Raw genomic sequence first — 24,994 nt, forward strand, 5'->3', positions numbered from 1 at the left:
GGGCACTGCTGCCTCAGCTTCTGCTCCTCTCTCCCAGCACCCCCAGGGCCCTCCCTGCCTGGCTGCTCTCAGCCACTCTGGCCCCAGCCTGCAGTGCTGCTTGGGGTTGTTGTGGCCAAAGTGCAGAACCCTGCCCTTGGCCTTCTTCAGTCTCATCCCCTTGGCCTCTGCCCACCCATCCAGCCTGGCCAGGTCCCTCTGCAGGGCTCTGCTACCCTCCATCAGCTCCACAGCTGCTCCTGTGTGGTCTGGTCTAGGTGATCCTGCTCTGGCTGGGGGGTTACATGTATGAGCTTTTGATGTCGCTTCCAGCTCCTGATGTTCTGAGATATGATCAAGTCCAGGTCACAGAGGAACACATCCAGACTTGAGAGGCTCCACAGAAGGAGACTTCACAACCTCTCTGGGCAGCCTGTGCCAGTGCTCTGTGACACTTACAGTAAAGAAGTTCTTCCTCATGTTGAGGTGGAACTTGCTGGGCTGTAGATTACATCCATTGCTCCTTGTCCTATAACAGGGCACAACTAGAAGAGCCTCTCCCCTCCCTCTTGACACCCAGCTGATAGCACAAGGGTGTTCTGCCAGAAGGATCATCCCCCACCTCCTCCCTCCTGCTCCCAAGGGAGCTGCCACCCAGCAGCACCCCACGAGAAGCCACAGCCAAGCCCCAACCATGCCTCCAGCAGCAGGGCCTGAAGGAAGTGTTTCTGCTCACAGATTTTGTGTGCTCAGGTCGTGGAGCTATCACAGGGGGTGGAGCTGCATCATCTTCATCATCCTCATCTTCCGACACCGAGGGCACTGCAGGGGTCTCAGAGACAGATTTCACATTCTGCAGGTGGTGACACAAACAGCAGCAGTCAAAACCCAATTGCTTGTCAGAAACCAAGCCACAGGCACTGGGTAAGCTCCCAACACAGACCTCACTGCAGACCCTGCAGGAAAACAATCCTCAGCAGAGGTGAGAAGGTTCCAATATCTGAACAACCCAAGCCCCAGAGGCCCTTTGTGGGCAAGGAAGCAGCAATCCAGCACTGCAACTGAGGCAACTGTTCAGACAGAGCCTCTCAGCTACCTGTCTGACAGCAAACCTCTGCCCAAGGGCTTGAAACCCACCTGGGCTCCCTCATTGCCTTCCTGGCCCCCACACTGGCAGACTCAGCAGCACTGGGGGACAAAATCTGTGTCTGAAGATGTTTGTTCCTCTTCCTCTTGTCTTGCTTCAAACTCTCAGACAGTAAGTTGGAGAACTCCATCCATCAATGTTTTCATTTGCATCCAAATCTCAATACTGCCTCTAAAAGCTGGGGAAGGTGAAGCTAAGCTTTGTTACTGTGACTGAGAGCTAAGTAATGAGAGGTTTTGGATGCAGAACCTACCAAAGGCCTTTAGAAACCTGCTAAAATTTGCCTTCTGAAAAGAAAACGTCAAGAAAAGGAGAAGCAAAGATTTATTCTTTTAACAGCTCTGACAAGGGGATGAGACTGAACAAGGCCAAGGGCAGGGTTCTGCACTTTGGCCACAGCAACCCCAAGCAGCACTGCAGGCTGGAGCCAGAGTAGCTGAGAGCAGCCAGGCAGAGAGGGCCCTGGGGGTGCTGGCAGAGAGGAGCTGAAGCTGAGGCAGCAGTGCCCAGGTGGGCAGCAGAGCCAATGGCATCCTGGGCTGGCTCAGGAGCAGTGTGGGCAGCAGGACAAGGGAGGTTCTTGTGCCCCTGTGCTCAGCACTGCTCAGGCCACCCCTGAAGTGCTGTGTCCAGTTGTGGGCTCCTGAATTGCAGAGAGCTGTTGAGGTGCTGGAAGGTGTTTGGAGCAGGGCAGCAAGGCTGGGGAGGGGCCTGGAGCACAGCCCTGTGAGGAGAGGCTGAGGGAGCTGGGGGGGCGCAGCCTGCAGCAGAGGAGGCTCAGGGCAGAGCTCATTGCTGCCTGCAGCTGCCTGCAGGGAGGCTGTAGCCAGGTGGGGTTGGGCTCTGCTGCCAGGCAAGCAGCAAGAGAAGAAGGGGACAGAGTCTGAAGCTGTGGCAGGGCAGGTCTAGGCTGGATGTTGTTAGGAAGTTGCTGGCAGAGAGAGTGATTGGCATTGGAATGGGCTGCCCAGGGAGGTGGTGGAGTGGCTGTGGCTGGAGGTGTTGCAGCCAAGCCTGGCTGGGGCACTTAGTGCCATGGTCTGGTTGGTTGGGCAGGGCTGGGTGCTAGGTTGGGCTGGCTGAGCTTGGAGCTCTCTGCCAACCTGCCTGATTCTATGACTCTAAGTGGTTGGGACAAGTCACCTGGAAACTCTTGCCACACTGTGATTAGAAATGCAATAAACTTTTCCATCTGGTGCATTTGAAAATGAATCATTCAATAAGTTGAAACATTGAATTAGGTTGGAAGGGACCTGCAAAGGTCATCCAGTCCAACCCTCTCTACTGTCAGCAAGGGAACCCTGAACTAGATCAGGTTGCCCAGGGCTCTGTCAAGCCTCACCTTGAATATCTCCAGGGAAGGGCTCCCAACCACCTCCCTGAGCAACCTCTTGCAGAGCTCCATCACCCTGAGAGTAAAGCTGCTTTCTAATCATAGAATGGCTTAGGCTGGAAGGGATCTTAAAGTCATAGAGGCATAGAATGGTTCAAGTTGGAAAGGACTTCAAAGCTCAGCCACTTCCAACCCCCTGGACTCAATCCACTGCTCCATAACATTAATGAAGACATTGAACAGGACTGTGCCCAGCACTGATCCCTGGGGCATACCACTGGTGCCAGCTGGATGTGGCACCATTCCCCACCACTCTCTGGGCCCTGCCCTCCAGCCAGTTCTTGACCCATATCAGAGTGATTCTGTCCCAGCTAGGAGCTGCTTGTGGCAGAAGGTGTCAAAGGCTTTGCTGCAGTCCAGCATCCTAGGTGCAGGAACAGACAAACCTCTATGACAACAGAGCTATTCCTCTGCCTGACTTCCCTTATCTCCATTTCCTCTTTCACTTTTCCCTAACCAAAAGCTTCCTCTGCCTACTTGATTCTCTCCCAGCTGCCCCATGCTGGTTTAGAATAATTTGCCTGGTTTCATGTAGATGTCTTCACTGCATAAACATCTGCAGCTTGGGTTTTAAAACATCCAAGTACAAGATGCAGGTTTTTTATTCCCCAAACTTGAGCCTGAAAGTCAAAAAGCCTTACCAGAGTGTTTGATGAATTGTAATCCTCTGTTGACTTATCTGAAAGAGACAGAGGGTTTCAAGTGAGTTGTAGGTGCAGCAGCAGAGGGAAGAGGAGAAAGGAATGACCTCTTTTCAGAGAGGCTGTACCCAAACACTGCACTCCCCTCGACTTCCCAGCACAAGCTAACCCAGCAGAGATGGGAAGAGCAGTAGTAAAAAAACTCTGCAGATAAAAAGAAGAGCCCAGATCCCTGCTGCAGGAGGGTGGAAATTCCCAGAGCAACACCTGAGTGAGCACTGTCCTCACAGGGGCAGAGAATCAGCCAGGTGGGAAGAGAGCTCCAAGCTCAGCCAGCACAACCTAGCACCCAGCCCTGCCCAACCAACCAGACCATGGCACTAAGTGCCCCAGCCAGGCTTGGCTGCAACACCTCCAGCCACAGCCACTCCACCACCTCCCTGGGCAGCCCATTCCAATGCCAATCACTCTCTCTGACAGCAACTTCCTAACAACATCCAGCCTAGACCTGCCCTGCCACAGCTTCAGACTCTGTCCCCTTCTTCTCTTGCTGCTTGCCTGGCAGCAGAGCCCAACCCCACCTGGCTACAGCCTCCCTGCAGGCAGCTGCAGGCAGCAATCAGCTCTGCCCTGAGCCTCCTCTGCTGCAGGCTGCACACCCCCAGCTCCCTCAGCCTCTCCTCACAGGGCTCTGCTCCAGGCCCCTCCCCAGCCTTGCTGCCCTGCTCCAAACACCTTCCAGCACCTCAGCAGCTCTCTGCAATTCAGGAGCCCACAACTGGACACAGCACTCAAGCTATGGCCTGAGCAGTGCTGAGTACAGGGGCAGAAGAACCTCCATGATCCACATAACCAAAAGGCTTTCAGTGGACTAAATCACCAGCAGAGGCACTGCAGCCAGCCCAAGGCCTGCAGGAAGTTCAGTGTCAGCCTCCTGAACCTCCTGGAATAGCAACAGATGACCTCACATGTTAACTGGTGGCTCCTTGATCCCTGCATGTACATAGAATCATAGAACTGTCAGGGCTGGAAGGGACCTCAGGGATCACCTAACTCCAAACCCTGCCATGGGCACAGCCACATCCAGCCTGGCCTTAAACACCTCCAGGCATGAGGCTTCAACCACCTCCCTGGGCAACCTGTGCCAGTGTCTCACCACTTTCATGGGGAAGAACTTCTTCCTAACATCCAGTCTGAATCTCCCCACTTCTAGTTTTGCTCCACTCCCCTCAGTCATGGCACTCCCTGACAGCCTCAAAAGTCCCTCCCCAGCTTTTTTATAAGCCCCCTTCAGATGCTGGAAGGCCACAAGAATGTCACCTAGGAGCCTCCTCTGCTCCAGCCTGAACACCCCCAACTCTTTCAGGCTGTGCTCACAGCAGAGCTGCTGCAGCCCTCTGAGCTCTTTCAGTCTGTCTCCACAGCAGAGCAGCTCCAGCCCTTAGAAGCACTTGAGCAGCCAGAGAATCTCACTCCCATTTCTCTTGCTAAGACAGACCCAGCTGTGGACAACACAACTGTGCCTAAGAGAGAGCTGCAGAGAGCAGCTGCAGGAGCCCAGCAGCAGGTACCTGTGAAACTCATGTACTTCTGGCTGTTGGAGATCTTCTTGGAGTTGTAAAACTCCAGCACGTCCAGCACTGCCTGAGGGTTCTTCTTCTGCTCCGACTTGGTGATGTTGGAAGTCTGCAGCAAACGTGCCCATTGCTCTGGCATCCCCTGCAAGGAGAGGAACCTCATTAGCTCCTGTGCACTGCTCTGAGGGGAAGGGAGGAGAGAGGGGAAGGAGTGATGGAGGTGATGGATTGCTACTCCCCTAACTGTCAGCTGTGTGAGAAATCACAGAGTCACAGATCTGCAGAGGTTGGAAGGGAGCTCCACAGATCATTGAGTCCAACCTCCCTGCCAAGGCAGCATCCCCTAGGGTAGTCCACACAGAGATGCATCCAGGTGGGGTTGGAAAGGCTGCAGAGCAGGAGGCTGCACAACCTCTCTGGGCAGCCTGCTCCAGGGCTCTGCCACCCTCACACCAAAGAAGTTTCTCCTCCTGTTGAGCTGAAACCTTCTCTGTTCCAGTTTGCATCCATTGCTCCTTGGCTGATTGCTGCTGAGCACCCAACAGAGCTTGGCCCCCTCCACCTGACCCCCACCCCTCAGCTCTCTGTGCACATTGCTCAGATCTCCTCTCAGCCTTCTCCTCTCCAGGCTAAGCAGCCCCAGGGCTCTCAGTCTCTCTGCAAGGGGAGATGCTCAAGTGCCCCACTCATCCTCCTGGCTCTCTGCTGGACTCTCTCCAGCAGGTCCATCTTCCTCACATGGATGTGCAAATGCCACACTGCAGATGGGGCTCTGGGTATGTTTCCTAGGTCTTTTGAAGACCAAAGATTAAAAATCAGAAAGGAGAATACCCTAAAACTGCAGTTCAGGAAGAGCCTGAAGGAAAAAGCCCACAACCCTCATGCACAGGCATACAGACATTGGCACCCACCCAGGAAAGGCTACGGAGCTGACCTGCGGCACAGCATCGAGCTCAAAATGCACCTGGGGCTTCTTGCAGCACTGTAGTGCTGTGATAATCACAGAGTGGTGGGGTGGGAAGGCAGCTCTGGGGGTCACTTAGTCCAACCCCTCTGTTGATGCAGGACCACTCACACGTGGGTCAACCCATGACACCACAGCAGGCTGCACAGGAATGCATCCAAGTGGGTGTGGAATCTCTCCAGAGCAGGAGACTGTCTACAACTACCTGCAGGGAGGCTGTAGCCAGGTGGGGCTGGGCACTTCTGCCAGGCAAGCAGCAGCAGAACAAGGGGACACAGTCTCGAGCTGTGGCAAGGGAGATATAGGCTGGATAAGAGGCCCTAGCCAAGCAACCAGACCATGGCACTAAGTGCCCCAGCCAGGCTTGGCTGCAACACCTCCAGCCACAGCCACTCCACCACCTCCCTGGGCAGCCCATTCCAATGCCAATCACTCTCTCTGCCAGCAACTTCATCCTCACATCCAGCCTAGACCTGTCCTGCCACAGCTTCAGACTCTGTCCCCTTCTTCTCTTGCTGCTTGCCTGGCAGCAGAGCCCAACCCCACCTGGCTACAGCCTCCCTGCAGGCAGCTGCAGGCAGCAGTGAGCTCTGCCCTGAGCCTCCTCTGCTGCAGGCTGCACACCCCCAGCTCCCTCAGCCTCTCCTCACAGGGCTGTGCTCCAGGCCCCTCCCCAGCCTTGCTGCCCTGCTCCAAACACCTTCCAGCACCTCAGCATCTCTCTGCAATGGAGGACCCCAGAAGGGGAAGAGAGGAGAGAGATGTCACATTTTACTGTTGACATCAGCCATAAGAAGCCAGGAAAGGAGAAGCTCCTGGGAGGTGGCAGCTGCGAGTGAGAGCCTCTCGGCAGGCATTAGTGAGTAACCTCCGTGGAAGCCTTTCAGAGGAGATCCAACTAGAGGATGGGAATAGCTCTCCTAGAGAAAAGATGAATGGGTGCTGGCTGCTCCCAGCAGTCAGCCAAAGCACACAGCTCTCTCTGCAGCTCCACTCACCGTGAACTCTCCTGTGACTGCATCGAAGCCCACGTGAATGGTGTGCTCGAAGTCCGAGGGCAGGGAGATCTCTGGCCGCTCCTTCTCTTTCTTCTTGTTGGCTGGAAGAGACAACCACCAAACCCATAACACACCAGGAGATCAGCCACAAAAGGGTTACCTACCCAACTGCAGCTCTCTGGTGACACATTTCCTTCTGGGACAGATAAACAGGACATTTAAAGGCTTGGGCACCTCACCTGAGAGCAGCCACAATGAGCGGACACCAAAAATCAAAGCTCAGAGGGAAAGAGGAGGTCAAGGGGATAGAGTGGCTGAGAGCAGCCAGGCAGAGAGGGAGCTGAGGGTGCGGTGAGAGAGGAGCTGAAGCTGAGGCAGCAGTGCCCAGGTGGGCAGCAGAGCCAGTGGCATCCTGGGCTGGCTCAGGAGCAGTGTGGGCAGCAGGGCAAGGGAGGGGATTCTGCCCCTTGGCTCTGCTCTCCTCACACCCCATCTGCAGTCCTGGGTGCAGGTCTGGAGCCCCCAGCACAAGCAGGACATGGAAGTGTTGGAGCCAGTCCAGAGGAGGCCACCAAGATGCTGAGAGGGCTGCAGCAGCTCTGCCCTGAGCACCGGCTGAGAGAGTTGTGGCTGTGCAGCCTGGAGAAGAGAAGGCTTCCAGGAGAGCTTGGAGTGGCCTTGCAAGATCTGAAGGGGAACTACAGGAGGGCTGGGGAGGGACTAGTGACAAGGTCTGGTGACGACAAGAAGAGGAGGAATGGGTCTGAAGTGGCAAAGGGGAGATTGAAACTAGATGGTAAGAGGAAGTTCTTTGCAGTGAGGGTGGTGAGAGACTGGCACAGGTTGATGGTGGTGAGACACTGGCACAGGTTGCCCAGGGAGGTTGTGGAGGTATTGCCCAGGGAGATTGTGATTGGCATTGGAATGGGCTGCCCAGGGAGGTGGTGGAGTGGCTGTGGCTGGAGGTGTTGCAGCCAAGCCTGGCTGGGGCACTTAGTGCCATGGTCTGGTTGGTTGGGCAGGGCTGGGTGCTAGGTTGAGCTGGCTGAGCTTGGAGCTCTCTTCCAGCCTGCTTGATTCTGTGATTCTTAGACACTGCTGGTGGGTACTTGTGCAGGGATGCTCAGGACTTGCCCCAAAGGTCCTGTCTCTTTCAGCACCAGCTCTGGCACTCTTCTCTGAGTCATTCCAGAGTTACAGCTGAACAGAGTAGCTCTGCAGAACAGGTGCTCCCTCTGGGACATGAAGATGGAACAGATTGGGTCTGATCCCTCACTCAGGCAAAAAGGATGGGGGAAGCTGAAGCACAGAAGAGTGACAGAGGCGCCAAGGGGAAGCTGGAGGAGCTGTGGCAGAGTGGGGAGCGAGGAGGAGAGCAAAGCAGCTGCTGGGTAGCAGAGGGGGATCATCTGCAGCACAGAGCCTGCCAAAAGAGGAACAAGCAGCTGCATTCAGCAGGTAGACAGGAAAAGCTACAGGCACCAGCAAAGTAAGAGGGAAGGAGGAGCAGGAGGAACCACCAGAGCCCCACATTCTATGGGCCTGTCTACAGAAACAGTCCATGCCTCCAAGCCAAGGGAGGAGATGGCAGCTCAGCCCAGGAGTTCACTATTCAGCTGAGGAGGAAGAGGGCACCAGTACTCTGGGGTCCTCAATTGCAGAGAGATGCTGAGGTGCTGGAAGGTGTTTGGAGCAGGGCAGCAAGGCTGGGGAGGGGCCTGGAGCACAGCCCTGTGAGGAGAGGCTGAGGGAGCTGGGGGTGTGCAGCCTGCAGCAGAGGAGGCTCAGGGAAGAGCTGATTGCTGCCTGCAGCTGCCTGCAAGGAGGCTGTAGCCAGGTAGGGTTGGGCTCTGCTGCCAGGCAAGCAGCAAGAGAAGAAGGGGACAAAGTCTGAAGCTGTGGCAGGGCAGGATGTGAGGAGGAAGTTCCTGGCAGAGAGAGTGATTGGCATTGGAATGGGCTGCCCAGGGAGGTGGTGGAGTGGCTGTGGCTGGAGGTGTTGCAGCCAAGCCTGGCTGGGGCACTTAGTGCCATGGTCTGGTTGGTTGGGCAGGGCTGGGTGCTAGGTTGGGCTGGATGAGCCTGGAGCTCTCTTCCAGCCTGTTTGATTCTGTGATTCTCTAATCATGAGATTAGAAGAAGGTTCCCTAAGGTGAAAAGTCAACCAAGCTGAAGTGAAGGTGATAGTGCTAAAGATATTTTTTGCTGGAGAGGAATTGGAGGACAGAAGCAGCCACTCTTGTTAGGGCAGATGCACTGCAACAGAAGGCTCTGCTGGGCTTGGCTACATAAAAATCTCTCCTGTTTCAAAGCATCTGCCACCTTGGCCAGGCTTCAGGAAGGGCAGGCAGCACCAGAGAGGCAGCAGTCTGGCTGCTCAGTTTATCCAAGCCCTTCATTTCTGAGCTGGATTTCAAAGAAATGTCTTTGGCTCCAGCAGATGATTCATGTCCTGTAGCTAGATTAGCTTCTCCCTGTGCTATGCTGGGTCAACAGCTGGACTCAATGACCTTAAAGGTCCTTTCCAACCTAATCTGCTCTATGAAATGACAAGAAAGCAACTAAATTCCCTTGTGCTCAGCACTGCTCAGGCCACACCTGGAGTGCTGTGTCCAGTTCTGGGCTACTCAATTCCAGAGAGATGTTCAGGTGCTGAAGGGTGTCCAGAGCAGGGCAGCAAGGCTGGGGAGGGGCCTGGAGCAGAGCCCTGTGAGGAGAGGCTGAGGGAGCTGGGGGGGTGCAGCCTGCAGCAGAGGAGGCTCAGGGCAGAGCTGATTGCTGCCTGCAGCTGCCTGCAGGGAGGCTGTAGCCAGGTGGGGTTGGGCTCTGCTGCCAGGCAAGCAGCAAGAGAAGAAGGGGACAGAGTCTCAAGTTGTGGCAGGGCAGGTCTAGGCTGGATGTGAGGAGGAAGTTGTTGTCAGAGAGAGTGACTGGCACTGGAATGGGCTGCCCAGGGAGGTGGTGGAGTGGCCGTGGCTGGAGGTGTTGCAGCCAAGCCTGGCTGGGGCACTTAGTGCCATGGTCTGGTTGGTTGGGCAGGGCTGGGTGCTAGGTTGGGCTGGCTGAGCTTGGAGCTCTCTTCCAATCTGCCTGATTCTATTCTGTTGTATTGCTGGCTCATGGTGAACCTGGACACCAGCTCTCTGGTCCTTTGCCACAGAGCTGCTCTCCTTCAGGTCAACCTCTCACTTGTACTGATGCAGGAGGTTACCACAGAATCACAGATTCAGGCAGGGCTGGAAGGGAGCACAAGGAGCAGCCAGTGCCAACCCCCTGCCATGCCCAGGGACACCTTGGCCTAGTTCAAGCTGCCCACAGCCTCAGCCAGCCTGGCCTGAAACACCTCCAGGCACAGGCCTTCAAGCAGGGTCACCCAGAGCAGGCTGCACAGGATGGAGTCCAGATGGGTTTGGAATCTCTCCACAGAAGAACTCCAACTATTCTTTTCACTAATGACCATTTAGGAGGCAACCTCCATCCTGGAGCCCAAGAAGCTGAAGCTTCCTGGGCTGGATTTCAGCTACCCAGTGTCCAGGCACCATTGCAATGCAGACTCCACAAAAAGCTCATCTATCAGAGAGAAGGACTCCAAAAACCAGGTCAGATATAAAAAGAAACCAGAACATATTAGGGATTTTTTTTGCCTCTCCTTAAACCTCTGCCAAAGATTCATGGGAGAGACTTTTTTAAATACCCCAGTCTTAAACATTAGAATTTCATGGGCAGTTCACAGCTGCCATCTCCACTCCCATCTGTTTCAGTCTCCTGTACCACCAGAAGCAATCCTTCAGCTGACAGGGACTGTGCAAGGGTTTGCAGCAATGGATGCTGCTGCACAGCACCAGGCAGAGCCTGACCCCACACACACAGGGTAAAAGGCCATGCAGGAACACAGGCCAGGGCCAGCAGGAGATGATCTGTTAGCCATGCTCACCTCTAATGGTTTGCTGTTTAAAACAACAGACAAGGACAAGACCTCCTCCTGCTCCCCTCCACAGCAGTTGCTGACTGAATTGAATCATAGAATTGCCAGGGTTGGAAGGGACCTCAAGGATCATCCAGCTCCAACTCCCCTGCCATGGGCAAGGACACCTCAGACTACATCAGGCTGCTCAGAGCCACATCCAGCCTGGCCCTACAGACCCACCAGGCAAAGCATGGAAGTTCTTACAGCATGGCAGGGAAGCAGTGTCACAGAATCACAGCACTGTCAGGGCTGGAAGGGACCTCAAGGATCATCCAGCACTGAGTGCCTCATTCACTCTTGGACACCTCCAAGGATAGGAACTCCACCACCTCCCTGGGCAGCCCAGTCCAGCCTCCCACCACTCTCCTGCTCAACAACTTCCTCCTCACATCCAGCCCAGACCTGCCCTGCCACAGCTTCAGACTCTGTCCCCTTCTTCTGCTGCTGCTTGCCTGGCAGCAGAGCCCAACCCCACCTGGCTACAGCCTCCCTGCAGGCAGCTGCAGGCAGCAATCAGCTCTGCCCTGAGCCTCCTCTGCTGCAGGCTGCACCCCCCCAGCTCCCTCAGCCTCTCCTCACAGGGCTGTGCTCCAGGCCCCTCCCCAGCCTTGCTGCCCTGCTCCAAACACCTTCCAGCACCTCAACAGCTCTCTGCAACTCAGGAGCCCACAACTGGGCACAGCACTCCAGGGGTGGCCTGAGCAGTGCTGAGCACAGGGGCAGAAGCACCTCCCTTGCCCTGCTGCTCACACTGCCCCTGAGCCAGCCCAGGATGCTATTGGCTGGGTGTGCATGAGGTGCTCAGCCAAAGCCAAGCTTCAGCCAGGAGGAGCATCAGAAGAAGTCCAGTGCTGTACCTTTGTCTCCTGGCAAAATGGCTCGGTAAAATCGATCCTTCCTCTTCTTTTCCTCTGGGTTGGGGGGCAAAGGTTTGGAGCCATGGTTCAGGGTCCCAGCATCTTTGCTTCCTGATCCAATCATGGTGCTGGTATTTCTCATGGGAGGAGCAGGTGGTTTGTCTTCTGCTTCCACTCCATTGTTAGACATCTTCAGCTGGGGAGGCCGTTACTGGGCAGGGAGGAAAGAAGAAAAAAAAGCTTTATTTATATATTTTGGGTAAATGAGAATCCCAGAGTGTCAAAGGAACCACCAGCAGGAGCCTGCAGAGCAGGCTGGAGCCTCACAGCAACACTGACTCGGTGTCAGCACAACGAATCCCACTCAAGCTGAGGATTTTTCCTGTCAGCCCAACTGTGTTCAAGTCTTTGATTATTAGAATTGGAGAATCAATCAGGGCTAGAAAGGACCACAAGGAGCAGCCAGTGCCAACCCCCTGCCATGCCCAGGGACACCCTACCCTAGAGCAGGCTGCACACAGCCTCAGCCAGCCTGGCCTCAAACACCTCCAGCCATGGGGCCTCAACCACCTCCCTGGGCAACCCACTCCAGCCTCTCACCACTCTCCTGCTCAACAACTTCCTCCTCACCTCCAGCCTCACTCTCCACACCTCCAGCTCTGCTCCATCCTCCCCACTCCTGACACTCCCTCACACCCTCCAAAGTCCCTCCCCAGCTTTTTTGGAGGCCCCTTCAGATGCTGGAAGGCCACAAGAAGGTCCCCTGGGAGCCTCCTCTGCTCCAGCCTGCACAGCCCCAACTCTTTCAGGCTGTGCTCACAGCAGAGCTGCTGCAGCCTCTCAGCATCCTCCTGGCCCTGCTCTGGACACTCTCCAGCATCTCCACAGCCCTCTTGTCCCTTGGAATGGGCTGTCCAGGGAGGTGGTGGAGTGGCCATGGCTGGAGGTGTTGCAGCCAAGCCTGGCTGGGGCACTTAGTGCCATGGTCTGGTTGGTTGGGCAGGGCTGGGTGCTAGGTTGGGCTGGCTGAGCTTGGAGCTCTCTTCCAAAGTGCTTGGTTCTGTGATTCCTCAGCTTTCTTCCAGGCCCCCTTCAGCTACTCAAAGCCACCACAAGATCTCCCAGCTTCTCCCACTGAATCTCCATCAAAAGGCTTGCTCCTTTTGCAGCACAGCACAGAATGCTCCTTTTGCAGCAGGGCACAGAGTGCAGCCTGCCCTCAATCCTGATGCAGGCTCTTTGCTCAAAAGCTGCTGGATGGGTTGAGAGGCAGAGCTGAGCAGAAAGCAGCAGAGCTGGCCCCAGGTCAGCTCCGCCACGATGGTCCCTGCTGGTCCCAGGCTGGGGGTGGTGACGTGCCCCAGGCACAACTCACAGTGCTGGGAAGTTGACTGCATTCTGTTCTGGGGGAAGGGTCAAACTGAACTAGATCTGCCCCCAGCACACACCTAAGTCCTTAAGTAAATAATCCCTGCTGTGCTGACTTAAAGAGGGAGGCTTTGGGGCAGGGCAATAGATTATTCTGCACCAACCAGTTTGTTCCCCTCCAAACACGGCCTGGCTGCAGCAAGATCCTTCTGGAAGCTGGAATTCAGCTCTCAAAAGGAAGATGGGAGTTAAACTGCAGAGCAAAGGCCCAAGCAGAAACAGTTTCTGTCTGGGTGGAAGGAGCAGTCCCAACAGCATCGCTTGGGAGGAGAGGCTGAGGGAACTGAGGCTCTTCAGCATGCAGAAGAGGAGCCTGAGAGGGGATCTCAGGCATGTTTATAGGGACCTGCAGGGTGAGTGCCAAGAGCCAGGCTCTGCTGGGTGATGCCCAGTGCCAGGATGAGGGGCAATGGGTGGAAGCTGAGGCATAGGAAGTTCCATGGAAACCAGAGGAGAAGTCTTTTTCCCTGTGAGGGTGACAGAGCCCTGGAACAGGCTGCCCAGGGGGGCTGTGGAATCTCCCTCTCTGGAGAGATTCAAGACCTGCCTGGATGTGTTCCTGGGTGATCTGCTCCAGGTGATCCTGCTCTGCAGGAGGGTTGGACTGGATGAGTTTGGAGGATCACAGAATCAAGCAGGCTGGAAGAGAGCTCCAGGCTCAGCCAGCCCAACCTAGCACCCAGCCCTGCCCAACCAACCAGACCATGGCACTAAGTGCCCCAGCCAGGCTTGGCTGCAACACCTCCAGCCACAGCCACTCCACCACCTCCCTGGGCAGCCCATTCCAGTGCCAATCACTCTCTCTGCCAGCAACTTCCTAACAACATCCAGCCCAGACCTGCCCTGGCACAGCTTCAGACTCTGGCCCCTTCTTCTCTTGCTGCTTGCCTGGCAGCAGAGCCCAACCCCACCTGGCTACAGCCTCCCTGCAGGCAGCTGCAGGCAGCAATCAGCTCTGCCCTGAGCCTCCTCTGCTGCAGGCTGCACCCCCCCAGCTCCCTCAGCCTCTCCTCACAGGGCTGTGCTCCAGGCCCCTCCCCAGCCTTGCTGCCCTGCTCCAAACACCTTCCAGCACCTCAACAGCTCTCTGCAATTCAGGAGCCCACAACTGGACACAGCACTGCAGGGGTGGCCTGAGCAGTGCTGAGCACAGGGGCACAAGAACCTCCCTTGTTGTTCAGGGCTAACCCTCCAGACGGAGTGACCTTGAACCTGACCCAAGGTGGTCTTGCCCCTTCCCCAGGGGTGAGTCTGAGGACTCCCAGGTGATGGTTATCCCACCCCTCCTTCCTGTCTAAAGAGCCATAAAGCAGAGGGGATTGTGTTGTCTGTCTCTCTGCTCTCCCTGCTCACCAGCATCACCATCCTGTCCCTGGCTCTCTTTCTTTCACCATCACCCTCGAGGCAGACAACTCCACTGCCACCAAATCCTGGTTGTACCTACACAGTTTGTACCTTGTTTTCCCTTCCCTACACCTTGGTACCTTCCCCACCTCAGACACCTTTTTGATTTCTTGCTAAGCTTTTCTTCCTTTCACTTCCAAATGGCAGTGAGATGTAGTTATTTGGGTGTGCTTCACCTTTTCCCTCTCTACATCTAATGCCTTCCTTTTGGGAAAGGAGGGGGAAGAGGGAAGGGCACTCTAGAGACTGTTATTGGTTCTATCAAGTATCTTTAAGGCTCTGGGAATTGAAATTCACTTGTCCTGCTGCTCACACTCTTCCTGACACAGTCCTGATGCCTCTGCAAATTCCTTCCTTCCTAAAACAATCTCCTGCCAGGGAGCCCTGTGGGGCCATGGGGCAAGCAGGCTGCCAGGGAGCCCTGTGGGGCCATGGGGCAAGCAGGCTGCCAGGGAGCCCTGTGGGGCCATGGGGCAAGCAGGCTGCCAGGGAGCCCTGTGGGGCCATGGGGCAAGCAGGCTGCCAGGGAGCCCTGTGGGGCCATGGGGCAAGCAGGCTGCCAGGGAGCCCTGTGGGGCCATGGGGCAAGCAGGCTGCCAGGGAGCCCTGTGGGGCCATGGGGCAAGCAGGCTGCCAGGGAGCCCTGTGGGGCCATGGGGCAAGCAGGCTGCCAGGGAGCCCTGTGGGGCCATGGGGCAAGCAGGCTGCCAGGGAGCCCTGTGGGGCCATGGGGCAAGCAGGCTGCCAGGGAGCCCTGTGGGGCCATGGGGCAAGCAGGCTGCCAGGGAGCCCTGTGGGGCCATGGGGCAAGCAGGCTGCCAGGGAGCCCTGTGGGGCCATGGGGCAAGCAGGCTGCCAGGGAGCCCTGTGGGGCCATGGGGCAAGCAGGCTGCCAGGGAGCCCTGTGGGGCCATGGGGCAAGCAGGCTGCCAGGGAGCCCTGTGGGGCCATGGGGCAAGCAGGCTGCCAGGGAGCCCTGTGGGGCCAGGGGCAAGCAGGCTGCCAGGGAGCCCTGTGGGGCCATGGGGCAAGCAGGCTGCCAGGGAGCCCTGTGGGGCCAGGGGCAAGCAGGCTGCCAGGGAGCCCTGTGGGGCCATGGGGCAAGCAGGCTGCCAGGGAGCCCTGTGGGGCCATGGGGCAAGCAGGCTGCCAGGGAGCCCTGTGGGGCCATGGGGCAAGCAGGCTGCCAGGGAGCCCTGTGGGGCCATGGGGCAAGCAGGCTGCCAGGGAGCCCTGTGGGGCCATGGGGCAAGCAGGCTGCCAGGGAGCCCTGTGGGGCCAGGGGCAAGCAGGCTGCCAGGGAGCCCTGTGGGGCCAGGGGCAAGCAGGCTGCCAGGGAGCCCTGTGGGGCCATGGGGCAAGCAGGCTGCCAGGGAGCCCTGTGGGGCCAGGGGCAAGCAGGCTGCCAGGGAGCCCTGTGGGGCCATGGGGCAAGCAGGCTGCCAGGGAGCCCTGTGGGGCCAGGGGCAAGCAGGCTGCCAGGGAGCCCTGTGGGGCCATGGGGCAAGCAGGCTGCCAGGGAGCCCTGTGGGGCCATGGGGCAAGCAGGCTGCCAGGGAGCCCTGTGGGGCCAGGGGCAAGCAGGCTGCCAGGGAGCCCTGTGGGGCCATGGGGCAAGCAGGCTGCCAGGGAGCCCTGTGGGGCCAGGGGCAAGCAGGCTGCCAGGGAGCCCTGTGGGGCCATGGGGCAAGCAGGCTGCCAGGGAGCCCTGTGGGGCCAGGGGCAAGCAGGCTGCCAGGGAGCCCTGTGGGGCCAGGGGCAAGCAGGCTGCCAGGGAGCTGTGCTGAGGCTCAGCCCCAAGCCAGGCAGTCGCTTCCCCAGCCAGCACCACATCAGCACTACAGGGCTGAACTGAGTCACTCTGCTTCATCCCAACAGGAATGCAAAGTGTCCCTGGAGGGAGCTACTTCCTTCTGCAGGCCAGCAGGACTGTGCTCTGAGAAATCCCTCTTCTGTTTCCAGGCTATGAGTCAGTGAATGGTGGAAGCAATGAAGCAGCAGATGAACTTCTCAGCTGCAATCAGATGAGGGCAGACATTCGAGCTGCAGACACAACTATGCTGAACTGCTATGGCTATGAAAACACCAACACTCAACCCAAACCCCACAGCCACCACTAGGAAGGCATAGGCACAGTGGAGGACTTGCTGTTTCTGCAGCCATAGGGTGGTACTGAAAGTTTGGCTGCTTTCAGCACCATGGTGCTTAGGAAAAGCAATGGTTTATTGTGCACTGCAACCCTCTGCTGCCCTAAGGTGGAGGTACAGAGGGGCTCCCTGCCCCTCCCCACCCACTGCTGAAGCTCCTTAGCTCTGCCCAGCCTCAGCAGACCTGGCCAAGTCTCCTCTCACACAGCAAGGAGTGACAGAAAACCACAAACAAAGGGACAAGGAGGGCAGGAAACCACTGGGCAGTTCAAGGCAGAGCAAGAGGAGGGGCTGAGGGGCAAAGGGCACCCACAGGTGCCAACAGCAACGCCCAAGGGTTCAGACTGCACACACAGTCACTGACGTGTCTTGAGGAAGGCTTGGAGCACCCTGGGCTAGTGGAAAGGTGCTCCTGCACACGGTGGGGGAGGCTGGAACTAAAGACACATGGGGTTGCTGGAGTGGATCCAGAGGAGGGTCATAGGATCAGTCAGGGTTGGAAGGGAGCACAAGGATCAGCCAGTTCCAACCCCCCTGCCATGCCCAGGGACACCCTACCCTAGAGCAGGCTCCCCCCAGCCTCAGCCAGCCTGGCCTCAAACACCTCACAAAGATGATCAGAGGCCTGGAGCAGCTCTCTTATGAACCAGGCTGAAAGAGTTGGGACTGTTCAGCCTCGAGTGGAGAAGGCTCTGAGGAGATCTTACAGCTACATGTCAATATCTGAAGGGGGCTTACAGGAAGGCTGGGGAGGGACTGTTTAGAAGGGCTTGGAGTGATAGGAAAAGGGCTAACTGAGGGAGGGTAGAGTGAGGTTGGACACTAGGAGGAAGTTCTCTACTTGGAAAATGGAGAAATACTGCAACAGGTTGCCCAAGAAGAAGAGGCGGCTCAGGGCAGAGCTGATTGCTGCCTGCAGCTGCCTGCAGGGAGGCTGTAGCCAGGTGGGGTTGGGCTCTGCTGCCAGGCAAGCAGCAAGAGAAGAAGGGGACAGAGCCTGAAGCTGTGGCAGGGCAGGTCTAGGCTGGATGTTGTTAGGAAGTTGCTGGCAGAGAGAGTGATTGGCATTGGAATGGGCTGCCCAGGGAGGTGGTGGAGTGGCTGTGGCTGGAGGTGTTGCAGCCAAGCCTGGCTGGGGCACTTAGTGCCATGGTCTGGTTGGTTGGGCAGGGCTGGGTGCTAGGTTGGGCTGGCTGAGCTTGGAGCTCTCTTCCAGCCTGCCTGATTCTATGATACTCCAGGTTTTCTATCAAGCTGGTTGTGTCCTCCTTGCATTCCTTGGCAGGAGAGGCAGATGACTGATGGCTAACACAGAAAGCAATGCAAAAGGCAGAAGAGCTGAAGCCTCTGCTGCAGGAGATAGCCTAAGGATAATCATGTCCAGTGCATACTAATTGCTGGAGCCAACAGGAAACCTCATAAAAGAGCCATCTATAATTCATGCAGTCTGGCAAGACAGGAGCTGTCACTTACTACACCTTACTGATGAATAAGCCCTATTAAACTAGAGGGGAGGGAGATGCTGGCTAAGTCCTTTTCTGTCTCTGCCTAATAGCAGAAGGAAATCTCACATTATTCCAGAGATGCTATTTTTAAGGCTGCTGCTGAGGCTGAGCAAAGCAGCAAGTCTTGCCTGCAAAAAAAGAGGCAGAAGTCCTGACCTTTAATTGAGTTAATGCTGATCAAGCCTGATGACTGCACCCACTCACCTCTTCACAACTCTCCTGGCACTACTGAGACAGAAGAACAGTGAAGAGATGATTTGGTACACTCAGGATGGCTGCACCCAGGGCAAATCCTGCCTGGCAAACCTGGTGGCCTTCTAGGAACAGGTCACAACATGAAGAGATGAGGGGAGAGCAACTGATGGCATTGATCTGACCTGAGCAAGGCCTTTGGCACTGTCCCACACCAAATCCTGATCTCCAGGCTGGTGACACATGGGTGTGATGGGAGCACCACTGGATGGGTACAGAACTGGCTTGATGGCTGCACCCAGAGAGTGGCTGCCAATGGCTCCATGGCCAAGTGCAGGCCAGGGACAAGAGGAGTCCCTCAGGGATCAGTCTGGCACCAGTCTTGTTCAGCAGCTTTGTGGGTGCCATGGGCAGAGGCACTGAGTGCAGCCTCAGCAGGTTTGCTGCCCACACCAAGCTGTGTGCTGCAGCAGCCAGGCTGGAGGGCAGGATCCATCCAGAGGGAGCTGCACAGGCTGCAGAGGTGGGCACAAGCCAAGCTCAGGAGGTGCAACAAGAGCAAAGGCAAGGTCCTGCAGCTGGGTGGAGGCAACCCCTACTGGTTCTGTGCCAATCTCCTCCTGGGCAGCCATGGCTGTGCCAAGCCATCACAGCACACAGCCATGCCTCTAACCAAGAGCAGACTAATTTTAACTGGATTCCTAGCAACAGAGCCCAGTTCTCCTTTCACTGGAGCTGAAGAAGCTGCTTTCTCTTTTAAACAACCAGGACCCAGCTTTCACCAGCCTCCCCCACACAGCCTCAGGCATGCCTGCTGCAGTAGCAACCCAGGCACACACTGTTGCAGTGGCACTGAGGTAGGTCAAGCCCTTTCCACCAGAGTAGGCTTCAACTCAGAAGGGCAGAGAGGCAATGCCAGCCTCAGCTGCCATGTTCCAACTCGGTTTCAGTTGCTTCACAAGTAACTGGCAGTGTCCAACACAGCCCATTCCACAACCCATGCCAGCCATGCCCAACTTAAAATCACAGAACCAGTCAGGGTTGGAAGGGAGCACAAGGAGCAGCCAGTGCCAACCCCCTGCCATGCCCAGGGACACCCTACCCTAGAGCAGGCTGCACACAGCCTCAGCCAGCCTGGCCTCAAACACCTCCAGCCATGGGGCCTCAACCACCTCCCTGGGCAACCCAGTCCAGCCTCTCACCACTCTCCTGCTCAACAACTTCCTCCTCACCTCCAGCCTCACTCTCCCCACCTCCACCTTTGCTCCATTCCCCCCACTCCTGACACTCCCTCACACCCTCAGAAGTCCCTCCCCAGCTTTTTTGGAGCCCCCTGCAGATGCTGCAAGGCCACAAGAAGGTCCCCTGGGAGCCTCCTCTGCTCCAGCCTGCACAGCCCCAACTCTTTCAGGCTGTGCTCACAGCAGAGCTGCTGCAGCCTCTCAGCATCCTCCTGGCCCTGCTCTGGACACTCTCCAGCATCTCCACAGCCCTCTTGTCCCAGGGGCTCCAGAGCTGGATGCAGGACTCCAGCTGGGGTCTCAGCAGAGCAGAGCAGAGGGGGAGAATCCCCTCCCTGGCCCTGCTGGCCACACTGCTGCTGCTGCAGCCCAGGCTCTGCTTGGCTCTCTGGGCTGCAAGTGCACACTGCTGGCTCCTGCTGAGCTTCTCCTCCACCAGCACCCCCAAGTCCCTCTCCTCAGAGCTGCTCTCCAGACACTCACTGCCCAGCCTGCATTGGTGCTTGGCATTGCCTCCACCCAGCTGCAGGACCTTGCCCTTGCTCTTGTTGCACCTCCTGAGCCTGGCCTGTGCCCACCTCTGCAGCCTGTGCAGCTCCCTCTGGATGGATCCTGCCCTCCAGCCTGGCTGCTGCAGCACACAGCTTGGTGTGGGCAGCAAACCTGCTGAGGCTGCACTCAGTGCCTCTGCCCACGGCACTGCAGCACAGGATGAACTCAACTAGCTTGGGCTCCAGACAGGTAGCTCAAGCTGGAGAGCTGCAGAGAGCAGCTCAGGCTATTGCTGTTGCTGTTCCTGTCCCTGGACAACAGCCTGCTCGTTTCAACCCAGCACTTATCCCACTCTAACTGCTCTTTTAAACAGCCCAGGAGAAATTAATTGCATCCATATTTAAGAGGGGGGAAGGGGAGGGATCTAAGCACAGACAGAAGGAACCAAGAGTATCATTTTAAGAAGCTTTCAGCCCACAAATCATCCTCTTTATATCCTCATCTCCAGAGCTGCTCTCTGCCCTCCCCCAGCTCAATGCCTCAACAAGCAAGTTCACTGCTGCAGATGTCAGGACAGGGTCCCCTTTCCAGTGCAGTTTAAAGCAGCTTTGGCTCTGCTTCCAGTTTGGGTCACAGCAAGCTTGGGCTTTAACCACACGAGTCAAAGGAGTGACAAGAGCCCAAGCTTGCTTAGCAGGGTGGGAAAAATAAAGGCTCTCTGAGGTTCAAGCATCCCCAAAGCACATGGAGGCAGTTTTCCTGGAGGAAATGTGTGTTCCAGGAGGAAATGACTTGGAGCAGCATAAAGAAACTACATTACACACACCCCCACACACAGCTACAACCTCCCCACAGGCTGCTCTCCACCTAAGGTGCTTGGCAGCAGGTCCAAACTGCACATTAGCTGCACCAGCAGCTGAAAGCAGCCAAACAATTAATCATCCTTCCATTCAAAACCTTCCAAGCCAGGAGATGAACACAGAGCAAAGAGCTCAGGATTAGAATCACAGAGTCAGTGAGAGTAGGAAGGGAGCACAAGGAGCAGCCAGTGTCCACCCTCCTGCCATGCCCAGGGACACCCTACCCTAGAGCAGGCTGCACACAGCCTCAGCCAGCCTGGCCTCAAACACCTCCAGCCATGGGGCCTCAACCACCTCCCTGGGCAACCCAGTCCAGCCTCTCACCACTCTCCTGCTCAACAACTTCCTCCTCACCTCCAGCCTCACTCTCCCCACCTCCACCTTTGCTCCATTCCCCCCACTCCTGACACTCCCTCACACCCTCCAAAGTCCCTCCCCAGCTTTTCTGGAGCCCCTTTCAGATGCTGCAAGGCCACAAGAAGGTCCCCTGGGAGCCTCCTCTGCTCCAGCCTGCACAGCCCCAACTCTTTCAGGCTGTGCTCACAGCAGAGCTGCTGCAGCCTCTCAGCATCCTCCTGGCCCTGCTCTGGACACTCTCCAGCATCTCCACAGCCCTCTTGTCCCAGGGGCTCCAGAGCTGGATGCAGGACTCCAGCTGGGGTCTCAGCAGAGCAGAGCAGAGAGGCAGAATCCCCTCCCTGGCCCTGCTGGCCACACTGCTGCTGCTGCAGCCCAGGCTCTGGTTGATCAAGCCCAGGCTACACCACCACAACACACACAAGCCCATTGCAGAACGGGGCAGGACCATATGGCACAGAGCACCTCTGAGGAGTGCCTGGTGCAGCCATGCAAGCATGAAGCTGCCAGAAGAGGCAGTTCTTGCTTTGAACCTTTTCTATACCATTAGTGCCTGTGCTAATTACCACAGCCAGCAGCAGCAGCAGCCACGCTGATGGGAGGGCTGAACAAAAGTGAGACAGCTGTCAACTGCTTTCCATGACCAAAGCCTGAGGAGTCCACGGTTTGGGGGGCAGAAGACAATCAATCCATCCATCCTCTATCCACCCACCCACCCAGACACAGAGGCTTGCATCTTTTGCAGGGCAGAATGCTTCAGAGAGGAAGCAGAGCCGAGGCAGACGTTAGAACATGAAGGCTGTTGTGCCCCTTTCTCAGGGGGATTCAAACAGCAGGTGAGTGGGGCTGGGCTGTGGACATGACCCTGCTTTATTTCAGCTATTTAGATGTAAATCGTTTCCTCCCCTCTTCCCTCCCCCTCTCAGCACCATCTGTTAGCCCAGAGGTTCAGACTGTGCCTAGGGTGCAGGGTTTGGGGGAGGGATGGGGCTGGATATAGATAAAGCTCTCAGAAAATTTCTCTTGCTGTCCTCTGGGGCACAGTTTGGGGGAGGAAAAAAGGAAACCCATTTGCAGTACGACTGCAGAATGTATTTACCTTCATTGTGCTACACTTGTCCTACTGAGCCCATGCACTGCCTACCCTAGAAAGCACTTCTTGGCCAGCTTTTGGCCAGCAAGCAACATTACAGAGTGCCACAGGAGGTTGCTGTAGTGTCAGCACAGGACAGGAGTTGCAGGAAGCAGCAGAGTTGAAGGAGTTGAAGTCTTCCATAACAGTGATGAAGTCCTTCACTAAAAGGGTGATGAAACTGGGGAGGGGCCTGGAGCACAGCCCTGTGAGGAGAGGCTGAGGGAGCTGGGGGGGTGCAGCCTGCAGCAGAGGAGGCTCAGGGCAGAGCTGATTGCTGCCTGCAGCTGCCTGCAGGGAGGCTGTAGCCAGGTGGGGTTGGGCTCTGCTGCCAGGCAGGCAGCAAGAGAAGAAGGGGACACAGCCTGAAGCTGTGTCAGGGCAGGTCTAGGCTGGATGTTGTTAGGAAGTTGCTGGCAGAGAGAGTGATTGGCATTGGAATGGGCTGCCCAGGGAGGTGGTGGAGCGGCTGTGGCTGGAGGTGTTGCAGCCAAGCCTGGCTGGGGCACTTAGTGCCATGGTCTGGTTGGTTGGGCAGGGCTGGCTGAGCTCTCTTCCAGCCTGGCTGTTTCTATGATTCTAAGGCCCTGTACTCAATGCTCTTTTAGTGCTACAGAAGTCTCCTCATTGGTGACTTTTTCCCCAGGGCACAGCAATGAACTTTCTACAACTGCTGAGCCATTTGATATATTAAACACTTCACCCAGGGCTCTGGATCCTTCACAAAGGGAACATCATGGTGACAGCACTGACTAGAATCACAGAATCAAGCAGGCTGGAAGAGAGCTCCAAGCTCAGCCAGCCCAACCTAGCACCCAGCCCTGCCCAACCAACCAGACCATGGCACTAAGTGCCCCAGCCAGGCTTGGCTGCAACACCTCCAGCCACAGCCACTCCACCACCTCCCTGGGCAGCCCATTCCAATGGGAAATGCTTTTGGGAACCTTGAAGATGATGCAGCACTGAGAGTGGTGTCTGATGGACCAGATAAGGGCACTACTCGAGCTCAGACATGAGAAATGAGCCAACACCAACCTCATGAAGCTCAACAAAAGCAAAGTCCTGCTACTTGGGAGGAATAAGCCCAAGCACCAGCACTGACTAAGAGCTACCTGGTAGCAAACCAGCTGTGCAAAGCCATGGGGGTCCTAGTGGACATCAAGGTGACTGTGAGCCTCAAAAGTGCCTCTGCAGTAAAGGAGGTCAAAAAACATCTGGGCTGCATCAGGAAAGGCAGTGCCAGCAAGTCAGGGCAAGTGATCTTTCCCTCTGCTCAGGGCTGGTGAGACATTCATGGGCTGCTTGGTCACACACACTTCCCCAGGACAAGAGAGATGTGGGCACACCAAAAAGAGTCTGGCAAAGGTTCACAAAGATGATTAAAGGAGCTCCTGACCTAAGAGGAAAGGCTGACAGAGAGCTGGGGCTGTCCAGCCTGCAGGAGGAAAAGCTCAGGGGGATCAAGGTGCATAAATACCTGTTGGAGGTGTGAAGATGCAAACAGGCTTCTCTTGGCAGTGTCCAGCAACAGGATGAGAGGCAATGGGCACAAACTGAAATACAAGAGACTTCATTTCAATCTCAGGAGGAGGAGAAAGAGAAAACAGAACACACAGACAGCCAACAATCACCAAACAAAATGTTTTCCCTGAAGGCAGAAACAAACTACAGAAATATTGGCCCAGGAAAGTCAGGAGCACCCTTGGGGGTGCTCAAAACCCCACCAGACAGAGCCCTGAGGAAACTGTTCCAGCTACCATCATTTCATATGGGGGGACTAGGGCAGAGCACCAAGAGGTTCCTGCCAACCTCACCAGCTCTGCATTACAAGCCACAGAACGAGGCTCCAAAGAAAAGAGATGCACAACAACCTGTGGAGAGTTCCCAGTCACCAGCATCCAAGGCCCTCCTTGAGCCATGAAAGCAAATGGAATCATAGAATCATCACAGCATCAGGCAGGCTGGGAGAGAGCTCCAAGCTCAGCCAGCCCAGCCCAGCACCCAGCCCTGCCCAACCAACCAGACCATGGCACTAAGTGCCCCAGCCAGGCTTGGCTGCAACACCTCCAGCCACGGCCACTCCACCACCTCCCTGGGCAGCCCATTCCAATGCCAATCACTCTCTCTGACAGCAACTTCCTAACAACATCCAGCCTAGACCTGCCCTGCCACAGCTTCAGGCTCTGTCCCCTTCTTCTCTTGCTGCTTGCCTGGCAGCAGAGCCCAACCCCACCTGGCCACAGCCTCCCTGCAGGTAGTGCCATGGTCTAGCTGCTTAGGAGGTGTTAGGTGACAGGTTGGACTCAACCATATCCAAGTTCTTTTCCAACCTGGTTAATTCTGTGCCTGCAACTCTAGCTTCACCCATCTGGAGACAACAGAAGGACAGAACTATCTGGTGACAGGTGAGGAACTTCAGGTGCCTCCTTTCAAACCACCAACTTCTGACACACCAGCAATGCAGTTATCTCTTACTGGAGAGCAAGGTTCTGACCCGAGGTGCAGCAATTTCACAGCAGCTTCTTCCTCAGACACCATCTCAAATCACTTCACCTGCACAGCCAATGCTTACAGCAATCTGGGCTGACATTTTGGCAAGGTTTTGAAGCTTACCTTTTTGAAGTGGTTCTCCTCTATCCATTTATGAAACCATCAGCCAGCAGGACTAGAGACCTCTTTAGGCACTGCTCTAAACCACCAGCTATTGGCTGTT

General features: G+C 56.3%; 1 protein-coding gene across 5 annotated transcripts in view; it reads right to left on the bottom strand.

The window, feature by feature from the left end:
• The window catches only part of PAK1 (p21 (RAC1) activated kinase 1), a 114,492-nt gene that overhangs the window by 24,258 nt on the left and 65,240 nt on the right, over positions 1 to 24,994 (bottom strand). For 4 of the 5 annotated variants that reach the window (XM_064168701.1, XM_064168691.1, XM_064168709.1 and 1 more), the window contains 6 exons: positions 23,759 to 23,834; positions 11,524 to 11,734; positions 6,700 to 6,800; positions 4,732 to 4,879; positions 3,161 to 3,198; positions 716 to 832 (listed from right to left, as the gene is read on the bottom strand). In XM_064168701.1, coding sequence (XP_064024771.1) covers positions 716 to 832; positions 3,161 to 3,198; positions 4,732 to 4,879; positions 6,700 to 6,800; positions 11,524 to 11,713 — 594 coding nt within the window. In that variant the 5' untranslated portion in view covers positions 11,714 to 11,734; positions 23,759 to 23,834. The remainder of the gene's footprint in view (positions 1 to 715; positions 833 to 3,160; positions 3,199 to 4,731; positions 4,880 to 6,699; positions 6,801 to 11,523; positions 11,735 to 23,758; positions 23,835 to 24,994) is intronic. The other variant, XM_064168713.1, reaches the window with a different exon arrangement.

This window comes from Pogoniulus pusillus, chromosome 3 (genome assembly GCF_015220805.1).
Source record: "Pogoniulus pusillus isolate bPogPus1 chromosome 3, bPogPus1.pri, whole genome shotgun sequence".
Taxonomy (NCBI): domain Eukaryota; kingdom Metazoa; phylum Chordata; class Aves; order Piciformes; family Lybiidae; genus Pogoniulus; species Pogoniulus pusillus.